General features: G+C 50.0%; 1 protein-coding gene across 2 annotated transcripts in view; it reads left to right on the plus strand.

Moving 5' to 3' along the window:
• The window catches only part of PRPF6 (pre-mRNA processing factor 6), a 54,059-nt gene that overhangs the window by 23,010 nt on the left and 19,030 nt on the right, over nt 1–12,019 (plus strand). For both annotated transcript variants that reach the window (XM_077952201.1, XM_077952200.1), the window contains 2 exons: nt 7,483–7,601; nt 8,885–9,103. In XM_077952201.1, the coding sequence (XP_077808327.1) occupies nt 7,483–7,601; nt 8,885–9,103 (338 nt within the window). The remainder of the gene's footprint in view (nt 1–7,482; nt 7,602–8,884; nt 9,104–12,019) is intronic.

Consider the following 12,019-nt stretch of genomic DNA (forward strand, 5'->3'; position numbering starts at 1 on the left):
TTAGTAGAAGTGGGGTTTCACCGAGTTAGCCAGGATGGTCTCCATCTCCTGACCTTGTGATCCACCTGCCTCCGCCTCCTAAAGTGCTGGGATTACAGGCGTGAGCCACTGCGCCTGGCCTATGCAGGTGGCTTCTATACAAATTTTTTTTTTTTTTTTTTTTTGAGATAGAGTCTTGCTCTGTCGCCCAGACTGGAGTACAGGGGCGCAATCTTGGCTCACTGCAACCTCTGCCTCCTGGGTTCAAGTGATTCTCCTGCCTCAGCCTCCTGTGTAGCCGGGAATACCGGGTGTGTGCCTCCACGCCCAGCCAATTTTTGTATTTTTAGTAGAGATGGGGTTTCCCCATGTTGGCTGGGCTGGTCTCAAACTCCTGACCACAGGTGATCCTCCCGCCTTGGCCTCCCAAAGTGCTGGGATTACAGGCGTGAGCCCCTGTGCCCAGCCTTTTTTTTTTTTTGAGATGAAGTCCCACTTTGTCACCCAGTCTGAAGTGCAATGGCACCATCTTGGCTCACTGCAACCTCTGCCTCCCGGGTTCAAGCGATCCTCTTGCCTCAGCCTTCTGAGTAGCTGGGACTACAGGCATGTGCCACCACGCCTGGTTAATTTTTGTGTTTTTAGTAGAGACGGGGTTTCTCTATGTTGGCCAGGCTGATCTTGAACACCACACCTCAAGTGATCCACCCACCTCGGCCTCCCAAAATGCTGGGATTACAGGCGTGAGCCACTGCGCCTGGCCCAATTTTTTTTTTTTTTTTTTGAGACAGCGTCTCGCTCTGTCACCCAGGCTGGAGTGCAGTGGCGCGATCTCAGCTCACTGCAAGCTCTGCCTCCTGGGTTCATGCCATTCTCCTGCCTCAGCCTCCTGAGCAGCTGGGACTACAGGCGCCGCCACCACGCCTGGGTAATCAAGCCCGGCTAGTTTTTTTGTATTTTTAGTAGAGACGGGGTTTCACTGTGTTAGCCAGGATGGTCTTGGTCTCCCGACCTCGTGATCCACCGCCACGGCCTCCGAGAGTGCTGGGATTACAGGCCTGAGCCACCGCTCCTGGCCAGAGACAGCCTCTTATAATGAGGCCAGGAACAGAAAGTTAGCACCTGTCTTGGTTTGTAGAAATCAGTTTATCTTTTTTCAGCTAGGAAGAAATAGTTCTTTGATGAAGAGCCCATGAAAGTCTGGGTAATTAATTTGTTTATTTAGAAAAGCTCTATTGAATTCTTCCTGCCACAATTTGATGAATGATCATGAATGTCTTTGTGGCCACTCCCTGCTCACCACCAGATTGTCCGGGTTCGTTTCCAGTGGGTTTGGATTTGGAGACGGGAGTTCTGGGTTCGTTTCCAGTGGGTTTGGATTTGGAGACGGGAGTTCTGGGTTCGTTTCCAGTGGGTTTGGATTTGGAGACGGGAGTTCTGGGTTCGTCTCCAGTGGGTTTGGATTTGGAGACGGGAGTATGCGTATGCTCTTGGAGGTGGGGGCCTTCGGGGAGTATTGAGGGACTGTGTTTTCACGGCCATCCTCTCAGGGAGTGGCCTCCTGGCTCTGCTCTCTCAGGCAGAGAAGCTGTGCTAAGGTGGAATGAACCCAGGATCTCTAGGATGGCCTTTGCTGCTGCCCCTAATACTCGTCCTGGCCTGCCCTTTCCCAAGAATATTTCTAAAAACTGGGTTCTTTTCCTGGGGTAAAGCCCAGCACTGCTTCATTTGGTTGTCAGCGAACACTTAAACGTTGCTTGAAGGGTCTGGTTTTTGAAATTAAGATGACAGCTACCTCCACCGGTGACTTAGGATGCCTGCCAGCCAGGGAGCCTGGCAGTGCATTGTCTCCGTGAGCTCTGGGTCGCTGTTGGGCTGAGCTGTCACCTTAGTCCTTTGTTGGGAGAACAGGCGTTTCGGGTGCTGGTCTTGAGACCTGAGGAGGCTGAGTAACCTTAGGCATGGTGCTTGGCCCCTGAGCTTCCATGTCGTCCTCTGTAAAAGGGAAGAGGGCTTTCAGGATTGGGGAGAGTGCAGCCTGTGAGCTTACTGGCCAGGGTAGGGTGTCCCATGTGCAGAGTCCCTTGGGGAGACCCGGATGGCGGCTCCCCTACAATAACGCAGCTCACGTGCCGTGTACTCCGCTAGTTAATGCAGATGTGTGGAAGTGGAGTCATTTTACACTAAGCCGTACGCTCTGGCCTGTGAAGCGTGGCATCCTTCAGCAGCCATCACCAGCGTGTCCTTCTGGGGGCACAGGAACGGCACAGTTCAGGGCGGGGGGGGCTTCCCTGCGGTCACGTGGCCCCCGGAGAGCATGTTGGCCTCTGCACAGTCACATCTTCACGGCTTTGTCTAGCCTTCAGAATACTCTTTTCCTGTTCTAGGCCAACTTCAGGGGTGTGTGCTTCCTTCACATACGTTGGCTGGCTTCCTCCCCTTCTGCTCATAAAGTCACACTCCTTGGAGGCCATTGTAACGTGGTGTGCTGTGTGGCTTCTGAAAGCACCTGGGGAAGGTGGCCTTGTTGGCTTTGGTGCCATGCCTGTGGGCTGCTGCTGAGATGCCGTTGGAGATAGGTCAGCTCTCTCCCAAAACCTGAAGACACAGTCCTGGGAGTCGTAAGTTAATGACTCCATACATTGAGTCCCACATGAATATACTGTTCTTTAGAGACACGAAGTTCATCTCCACCAATGTACAAAGTACTAAGGGAAGTAGTTCATATTTGGACAAATAAAGCACTCGTCTCCCATGCAGGAGAGGCGAGAGCACGCAGGAAAAGCAGCTGTGTCGCTCCGTGTCTTCTGTCTGTGCCTCGTCGCCTGGCTGGAGGATGGGGCGGGCTTTATTTACTGCTGTGCCCTCTGCTATCACCCTACTCAGTCAGGGTTCTTGACCTGGATGAGTAACCCGAATCTTTTTGTTTTTAGGCAGAGCCTCCTATTGTCCAGGCTGGAGAGCTGTGTTGCAATCAGCTCACTGCAGCCTCAACCTCCTGGGCTCTAGTGATCCTCCTGCTTCCGGCTCTTGAGTAGCTGGGACCACAGGCGCATACCACCGTGCCCAGATAATTTTTATTTTGAGACAGGCTCTCGCTCTGTTGCCTGGGCTGGAGTGCAGTGGCATGATCATAGGGTCACTGGAGCCTCAACCTCCCAGACTCAAACTATCCTCCAGTCTCAGCCTCCTGAGTAGCTGGGACTTCAGGGACACACCACTATGCCTGGCTAAGTTTTTAATTTTTTGTAGAGACGAGGTCTCCCTATATTGTCCAGGCTGGTTTTAAACTCCTGGACTCAGGTGATCCTCCCACCTCAGTCTCCCAAAATGCTGGCACTGCAGATGTGGGCCACTGTGCCCAGCCAGGACCCAAATCTTTATCCCCAAAGGGTCTGACTTGTTGGTAGTTTTGCTTTTTTGGCGACTGTAGTTCCCATTAACTTTTACTGGTAGAAGCAGAAATACTAAACTGTACTCAGGACCGGCCTCTAGATAGTCTCCCCCAGTGGGTGGCAGCAACTCAGTCTCGCTTTGGGAGTCAGGGTGAGCCTCTCCAGCCAGGGCTGGTACATGAGGAGGCCAGAGGGAGCTGTGACCTGCACCCTGGTTGGCACATACTCCCTTTGGACTAGCTCGCTCGCTTGCTCGCTCTCTTTTTTTTTTTTTTTTTTGAGACTGAGTCTCATTCTGTTGCCCAGGCTAGAGTGCAGCGGCGCGATCTCGGCTCACTGCAACCTTCGCTTTCCGGGTTCAAGGAATTCTCCTGCCTCCCAAGTAGCTGGGATTACAGGTGCCTGCCACCACACCCAACTACTTTTTGTATTTTTAGTAGAGACGGGGTTTGGTTTCACTGTGTTGGCCAGGCTGGTCTCGAACTCCTGACCTCATGATCCACCTGCCTCGGCCTCCCAAAGTGCTGGGATTAGAAGTGTGAGCCACCGCGCTCGGCCTTTGGACTAGCTCTCTTGACAGGAGGGTCCAAAGAGGCAGAGACAGGACTTGTGGCCTCAGAGCCGTTCAGACATCACTGCTTATTCCTAGACCCGTGTGTTCTGGCTGTGAGATCCAGCTGGGATTGGGGTCTATTCACAGCATTTGTGGCATCCTGCTGGGCTGCCAGGCCGTGGCTCTGAGTGATGGGCACATGGGAAGACTGTTCTGCCTGAGTCAGTGAATCCACATAGCTTCGTCTTCTGGCCGCCCGTCAGTTGGTCAAGCGGACGTCCAGATGATAAGGCCAGGGGTGTCAGTGCCAGTGTGCTGTGCAGAACCATGTGTAAACCACAACAGACTTTTGCCTTCTCAGTCCCTTGATCCTAAGGAACTCCTCAGAGGTTGTAAGTGTGGGCTGAGGGAGGAAAGCAGTTGAGCAGCCACCAGTGGAGGGGGCGTCTGCCCCGTGGCTTAGGCAGCTGTGCTGCACCTGCCTCCTTCCACTGCATCTCCCGGGTGCCATTTCTACCCTATGAGGCCACTGCTGCATCTGCCCAACCTTGTGGCTTGGTCTGTCAGTAACACCCGGAGCGGGCAGCAGGTCGCTCAGTCGTTTCTGTGTCCCTGAGCTGGCCCTGCCAGGGCCTCACAGCCAGCCTGGGGCTATTTCTCAGCAGGTAGAGCAGGTACCTACAGGACCGCGTAGCTCGCTCGCTTGCCCCCTTCCCTCCCCTCCTCCTCTTCCCTCCTCCCCTCCACTCCCCTGCCCTGCCCTTTTCCTCTTTTTTTTTTTGAGACCGGGTCTCCCTCTTTCGCCTAGGCTGGAGCTGGAGTTTAGTGGTACAGTTTTGGCTCACTGCAACCTCCACCTCCTGGGCTCAAGCAGTCCTCCCATCTCTGCCACCCAGCTAGCTGGGACCGCAAGTACATGCCACCACGCCCAGCTGTATTTTTGTAGAGACAAGGTTTTGCCATGTTGTCCAGGCTAGTCTCGAACTCCTGGGCTCAAGTGATCCTCCCACCTCAGCCTCCCAAAATGCTGGGATTACAGGTGTGAGCCACCACAGTCAGCTGCCTGGCCTAATTTCTTTTCTTCTTTTTCTTTTTTTTTTTTGAGTTGGAGTCTCTCTCTGTCACCTAGGCTAGAGTGCAGTGGCAGTCTCAGCTCACTGCAATTCTCCTGGGTTCAAGCAATTCTCCTGCCTCAGCCTCCCCAATAGCTGGGATTACAGGTGCATGCCACCATACCTTCCTAATTTTTATATTTTTAGTAGAGACAGTGTTTCACTATGTTGATCAGGCTGGTCTCGAACTCCTGACCTCAGGTGATTTGCCCACCTTGGCCTCCCAAAATGCTGGGAGTACAGGCATGAGCTACAGGCCGCACTCAGCCTGGCCTAATTTCTTAACATCGTTAAATGTCTACAGCATTCATATTTTTCCAGCTGTCATGTCAGTACCTGCCACAGACACACGCACACATAACCACATGCACACACGGTTGGTTTGAGTCAGCATCTAAGCACAGTGTAAACATTGAGTTTGGTTGATGTCTTTTCTGGGTTTGTTGATGGAATTGGGTTTTTCCTTGAGATTCCTCACGTTGGGGTTTGCTCACTGCAGCCATGAGACTGTTTCCGGTGGCCTCGTTTCCTATATCCTCTGTTTCCTGTATCCTCTGTTTCCTGTATCCTCTTGTAAATTGGAAGGTAGATTTGGAGACTTGTAAGAGTAAGCTTTGTTTTTGCTTTTGTTTTTTTTTCCTTTTTTTTTTTTTTTTTAAACCAAGGAAGCATTCGTGGCAATGCAAGCAGCGTCAGGAGCTGCAGAGGCTGTCACGGCTCAGTGCCCCAGTGTCCTTCATGGGGTTCTCCACAGCCTTTCAACTCCTGCCTTTGGCAGTGACTGGTGACCTGTGCCCGCATCTGTGACTTCGTTAGGGTGTGCAAAACGGTGACATTACAATTAGGTCACCCTTTTTGTTTTTATTGCCAGAATTATTCTAAAGAGAAGAACTTTCCTATATCCATGATTTGGTTATTCTGTGTTTATTTGGAAAAGACAGAATAGATACTTGATTTGCTCTCCTTTCAACTTTCGGGATGATGATTTCGTTCTCTAGCATTCTCCAAAGGTGACTAATGGTCTCTTTGAGCTTTGTTATGAACTTTGAATGCTGTTGTATTTCATGGATTCGAATACATTGCAGGTAATATTCTTAATATTCTTATTGACCTTCAGACTCTCCGATCATTGTCCAGTGGGAGTCTCTTCTAGTTTGATCTTGAATTTTTTTTAAGTTTTAAGTATTTTTATTTAAGGCAAAACATATAATAATGAGGTATTTCAGGTTGGGCGTGGTGGCTCATGCCTGTAATCCCAGCACTTTGGGAGGCCGAGGCGGGTGGATCACGAGGTCAAGAGATTGAAACCATCCTGGCCGACATGGTGAAACCCTGTCTCTACTAAAATTTCAAAAGTTAGCTGGGCGTGGTGGCCACATGCCTATACTCCCAGCTACTTGGGAGGCTGAGGCAGGAGAATCACTTGAACCCGGGTGACAGAGGTTGCAGTGAGCCGAGATCATGCCACTGCACTCCAGCCTGGTGACAGAGCGAGATTCCATCTCAGAAAAAAAAAAAAGAGGTATTTCAGACACTGGCATTTTTTTCCTAAATATCTGAACTGGCATTTTTTTCCCCTAAATATCTGAAGTGAATTACGTAGATCTTAAGTGTGCAGTTTGATGTCTTCACAAGTGCATACACCCATATAACCCACACTCGGCCAAGGCATAGAGCATTTCCAGGGTGGGCGCCGTGGCCCCACCTGTAATTCCAGCACTTTGGGAGGCTGAGGCAGGTGGATCACTTGAGATCAGGAGTTTGAGACCAGCCTGGCCAATATGGTGAAACCCCATCTCCACTAAATATACAAAAATTAGCCGGCCATGGTGGTGCACACCTATAGTCCCAGCTATTTGGGAGGCTGAGACAGGAGAATCACTTGAACCCAGGAAGCAGAGGTTGCAGTGAGCTGAGATCGTGCCATTGCACTCCAGCCTGGGCAATAGAATGAGACTATGTCTCAAAACAAAAACAAAAACATTTCCATCCCCCAAGAAAGTCCCCTGGTGCCTCTCAGTCAGTGCACTGTCCCCATTTGTTGGCAGTCATGCTTCTGACTTATTTTACCAAGATGAGTTTTGCCTGTTTTCAAACGTCACATAAAGGGAGTCGTACAGTCTAAACTCTTTTGGGACTGGTTTCTTTTGTTGTTCAGCATGTTTTTGAGGTTCATTCCCGTCGTTGCTGGTTTCCTGAGTCCTGTTGATGTGACCCCGGCAGTCTTCAGTCACTTCCTTGCTTTCTGCTACCACAAGATGCTCTGTTTGTCCTTGTTTGTGTCTGCCCCAGAACTGAAGGAAGCCACTTAAAGGGCAGGTGTGTGGTCCCTGACTGTCACCGGGGAAGTCCATCTCACCCTGACCAGCAGCATGCTCACCACATGAGCCTCCTGCTTTTGTCTCCTTTTCTGTAACGTGGTTTCTCCTTTGACCTTTCCTAGCCCTCGAGCATGTTCCAAACTCGGTTCGCTTGTGGAAAGCAGCTGTTGAGCTGGAAGAGCCTGAAGATGCCAGAATCATGCTGAGTCGGGCTGTGGAGTGCTGCCCCACCAGTGTGGAGGTGAGTCTGGCGGACTCAGGGCCACCAGAGCCCAGAGTGGCCAAGGCCCGAGCCCAGGTTCTGTGTCTGGAAGTGATGATGTAAGTGGAGCATTGAGCTCACTCAGGCTGCGCTTTCTGGGAGCAGAAGGCCGTCCGGAGCCCCAGGATACCGTTCTGTGCACAGCTGCCAGGCAGGGTGGTGAGAGGCTTCCGCTAGTTTTGCTGTTAATGGAAGTGCAGAGAGAATCTTAGCTCGTACCTGACCACTGCAGAAAGTTCTCTCAGGCGCCATTTCCTCTCCTTCAGCCCAGAGTTTGTCATGGGAGCCGAAGGTGGGAGGGTGATAGAAAACACTGCTTTCTGCCAGCCCCGCGTGACTGCTCTTTGCCTCCAAGCTAAGTGGGATTTCTTTGGTTTTAGGCATTCCAGTTCACAGCATTCTGTGCAGTGATTTTTAGTCTTGGTTTTATGATACCTAGTATGTCTTCAATTATCCTAAGGGGTATTGTGAAATTCTCCAAACAACATTAATCTTGTTTTATTTACATAAAAATGAATAAAGCCCATACACATCTTAGGGATGGAGTGCTGCAGAGCCAAGAGTCTGGGAACTCCAGGAGGCTGAACACCCTTCCGTGTGTTTAGCCCATGAGGGCAGTAGCCTCATCCTGCCCATCTGTGCCAGCCCCTGGTATCAGGTCTGGCGCTCTGTGTGCCTGGAGGCAGTGTTTGTTTGTGGAGGCAGTGTTTGTGGAGGCAGTGTTTGTGGAGGCATGTTTGTGGAGTCAGTGTTTGTTTGTGGAGGCAGTGTTTGTTTGTGGAGGCAGTGTTTGTGGAGGCATGTTTGTGGAGTCAGTGTTTGTTTGTGGAGGCAGTGTTTGTTTGTGGAAGCAGTGTTTGTTTGTGGAGGCAGTGTTTGTGGAGGCATGTTTGTGGAGGCAGTGTTTGTTTGTGGAGGCAGTGTTTGTGGAGGCAGTGTTTGTTTGTGGAAGCAGTGTTTGTGGAGACATGTTTGTTTGTGGAGACATGTTTGTTTGTGGAGACATGTTTTTTTGTTTGTTTGTGAACATTCCACTGAGAATCTTTTCCTGCTCACCAGAGTCACTAAGTCAGTCAGAAGCATCAGTGAGCAGTTGGTCAGGTGAGATGTGCTGCTGTGGACGCTTCTCAGGCCGTGTTCAAATGGCTCTCGAGAGCTAAGAAAGAGCGTTGTGGCCGTGCTGCAGGGTGGGTCGCTGTCTGGCCTGCATCTGTCCCCTCAGCACAGTGTCCTCTCCTTTTTCTGGTGTCCTCTCCGCGTAGCTCTGGCTTGCTCTGGCAAGGCTGGAGACCTATGAAAATGCCCGCAAGGTCTTGAACAAGGCGCGAGAGAACATTCCTACAGACCGGCACATCTGGATCACGGCCGCTAAGCTGGAGGAAGCCAATGGGAACACACAGATGGTGGAGAAGATCATTGACCGAGCCATCACCTCGCTGCGGGCCAACGGTGTGGAGATCAACCGCGAGCAGTGGATCCAGGTGGGCCGCAGGCGGGTGTCGTGGTGTCGGCTTTAACAGTGTACGTGCCGCACGTGGGAGTCCCACGCAGGACTGGGGGCTGCTGAATGGTGCTGGGGAGTCCTGCGCCCAACCGGAAGCAGGCACAGGTGTGGCTGGGCCCTGAGCGACCTGGGCAAGGCCACTGTCACTCTTGATGGATTCAGGCCTTGAGTTCGTCTTGGGGTGAATGCTTCGGAAGCCCTTTCAGTGTGTGCACACCTGACTGCATTTCTTTGCTAGTAGAAATGATACATCTGAGAGTCTCATGGCTTCTTCCACTCTTCCCCTCTCCCCCACACCCTTTTTTTTTGAGATCGAGTCTCGCTCGTCACCCAGGCTGGAGTGCAGTGGCCACCTTGGCTCACTGCAAGCTCCGCCTCCCGGGTTCACACCATTCTCCTGCCTCAGCCTCCCGAGTAGCTGGGACTACAGGTGTCCGCCACTATGCCTGGCTAATTTTTTGTATTTTTAGTAGAGATGGGGTTTCACCGTATTAGCCAGGATGGTCTTGATCTCCTGACCTCGTGATCCGCCCACCTTGGCCTCCCAGAGTGCTGGGATTACAGGCCTGAGCCACCGCACCGGGCCAACACCCTTTTTTTTTTTTTTTTTTTTTGAGAGGGAGTCTCGCTCTGTCACCCAGGCTAGAGTGCAGTGGCGTGATCTTGGCTCACTGCAACCTCCACCTCCTGGGTTCAATTCTCCTACCTCAGCCACCTGAGTAGCTGGGATTATAGGCACCTGCCACCATGCCCAGCTAATTTTTGTATTTTTAGTAGAGACAAGGTTTCACCATGTTGGCCAGGTTTGTCTCGAACTCCTAACCTCAAGCAATCTGCCCGCCTTGGTTTTCCCTGTCTTTTAACTGTGTCTCTAGACTTAAGGCTATAGAAAAGTCTCCAGAGGTCATCTAACTCAGGAAGTAAGACTTGGGTTCCCTTTATTACCTTCTTTTTAGGAGTCACCCTCTGAGTTATGTTTCTCTCCAGAAAAATAAATAATGAAATTATTATTTCTGTTTTATTTTATGACAGTCCTTCCTTCCTCCTTCCCTTCCTTCCTTCCTTCATTCCTTTCCTTCTTTTTTTTTTTTTTTTTTAGTTCTTTTTTTTTTTTTTAAGGAGACAGGGTCTTGCCGTGTTGCTCAGGCCGGAGTGCAGTGGTGCATTCATGGCTCACTGCATCCTTGATCTCCTGGGCTCAAGCGATCTTCCCGCCTTAACCTCTCAAGTGGCTGGAACTACAGGCATGTGCTACCATGCTTGGCCAATTTTTTAATTTTTATTTTTTGTCTTGTTATGCTGCCCAGGCTGGTCTTAAACTCCTGGCCTTCAGGGATCCTACCACTTCAGTCTCCTAAAGTGTTGAGATTACGGGCATCAGCTGCCATGCCCAGCCTGTGACAGTTTATTAAGCTATGATTAGCGTTCTATAGAATCCACCCATTGAAAGTTTACAATTCAGTGGTGTTTAGTATATTCACAGAGCTGTCCATCTGTCACCACAATCTTAGAACGTTCTCATCACCCCAGAAAGAAGTCCTGTGTCCGTGAGTTGTTGCTCCCCGTTTACTCACTTCTGTAGCCTTTTGTTTGTTTGTTTGTTTTCTGAGACAGGGTCTGTCTGTCTCCCAGGCTGGAGTGTGTGGGACAATCAGTCTTGGCTCTCTGCCACATTTGCTTCCTGGGCTCAAGCAGTTCTGCCTCAGCCTCCTGAGTAGTTGGGACTACAGGTGTGCACCACCACACTTGGCTAATTTTTTTCTGTCTTTTGTAGAGACGTGGTTTCGCCATGTTGTTCGGGCTGGTCTCAAACTCCTGAGCTCAGATGATCCACCTGCCTCGGCCTCCCAAAGTGCTGGGATTACAAGTGTGAGCCACTGTGCCTGTCTAACCTTGCTTTTTTACTTTGTCTATACGTTTTGTTTCTGGACATTTTATATACAGATGTTCAACTTATGGGCTTATATCCTGATAAACCCATTGTAAGTTGAAAATATCGTAAGTCTAAAATGCGTTTGAGGCTGGGTGCTGTGGCTCACACCTATAATCTTAGCACATTGCAGGGCTGAGGCAGGCGGATCACTTGAGGTCAGGAGTTTGAGACCAGCCTGGCCAACATGGTGAAACCCTGTCTCTACTAAAAATACAAAAAAATTAGCCAGGCATGATGGTGGGCACCTGTAATCCCAGCTACTCAGGAGGCTGAGGCAGGAGAATCGCTTGAACTCGGCGGACGCAGAGGTTGCAGTAAGCCGAGATCGTAACACTGTACTCCAGCCTAGGCGACAGAGCGAGACTGTCTCAAAAAATAAATAAAATAAAATAAAATAAAAATGTGTGTGATACACCTAACCTGCTATACTTTGTGGCTTAGCCTATCTACTGGGTTAAACATACTCAGAACACCTACCTTAGCCTACAGTTGGGCAAAGTCATTGAACATAAAGTGTTGAATAACTCATGTAATTTATTGAATGCTGCGATGAAAGTGAAAAACAGGGTGGTGGTTTGAGTCTAAGTATTGCTTCTACTGAGTGTGTGTGGCTTTTACATCGTCCCACACTGAGGCCACCTGTGAGTGGAATCACACGACATGTGGTCTTTTGTGACTGGCCTTAACTTAGTGTGTTTTCAGGGTTCATCCATGTTGTAGCATGGAGGTATTGAAATCCCTTGCCTACTTTTAAATTGGATTGTGTCTTTATTATTGTCTATGTATTATTTTTGTCTGTTGTTTTATTATTGAGTTGTAAGAGATGTTTTTATATATTCTGGATATAGTCACTTATTGGATACACAATTTGCAAATACAGATGGTCCCTGACTTCCCATGGTTTGACTTGACAGTGGTTCAGAAGCAGTTTGCGTTCACTAGAAACTGTACATGGAGGAG

This window comes from Macaca mulatta, chromosome 10 (assembly GCF_049350105.2).
Source record: "Macaca mulatta isolate MMU2019108-1 chromosome 10, T2T-MMU8v2.0, whole genome shotgun sequence".
Classification (NCBI taxonomy): Eukaryota; Metazoa; Chordata; class Mammalia; order Primates; family Cercopithecidae; genus Macaca; species Macaca mulatta.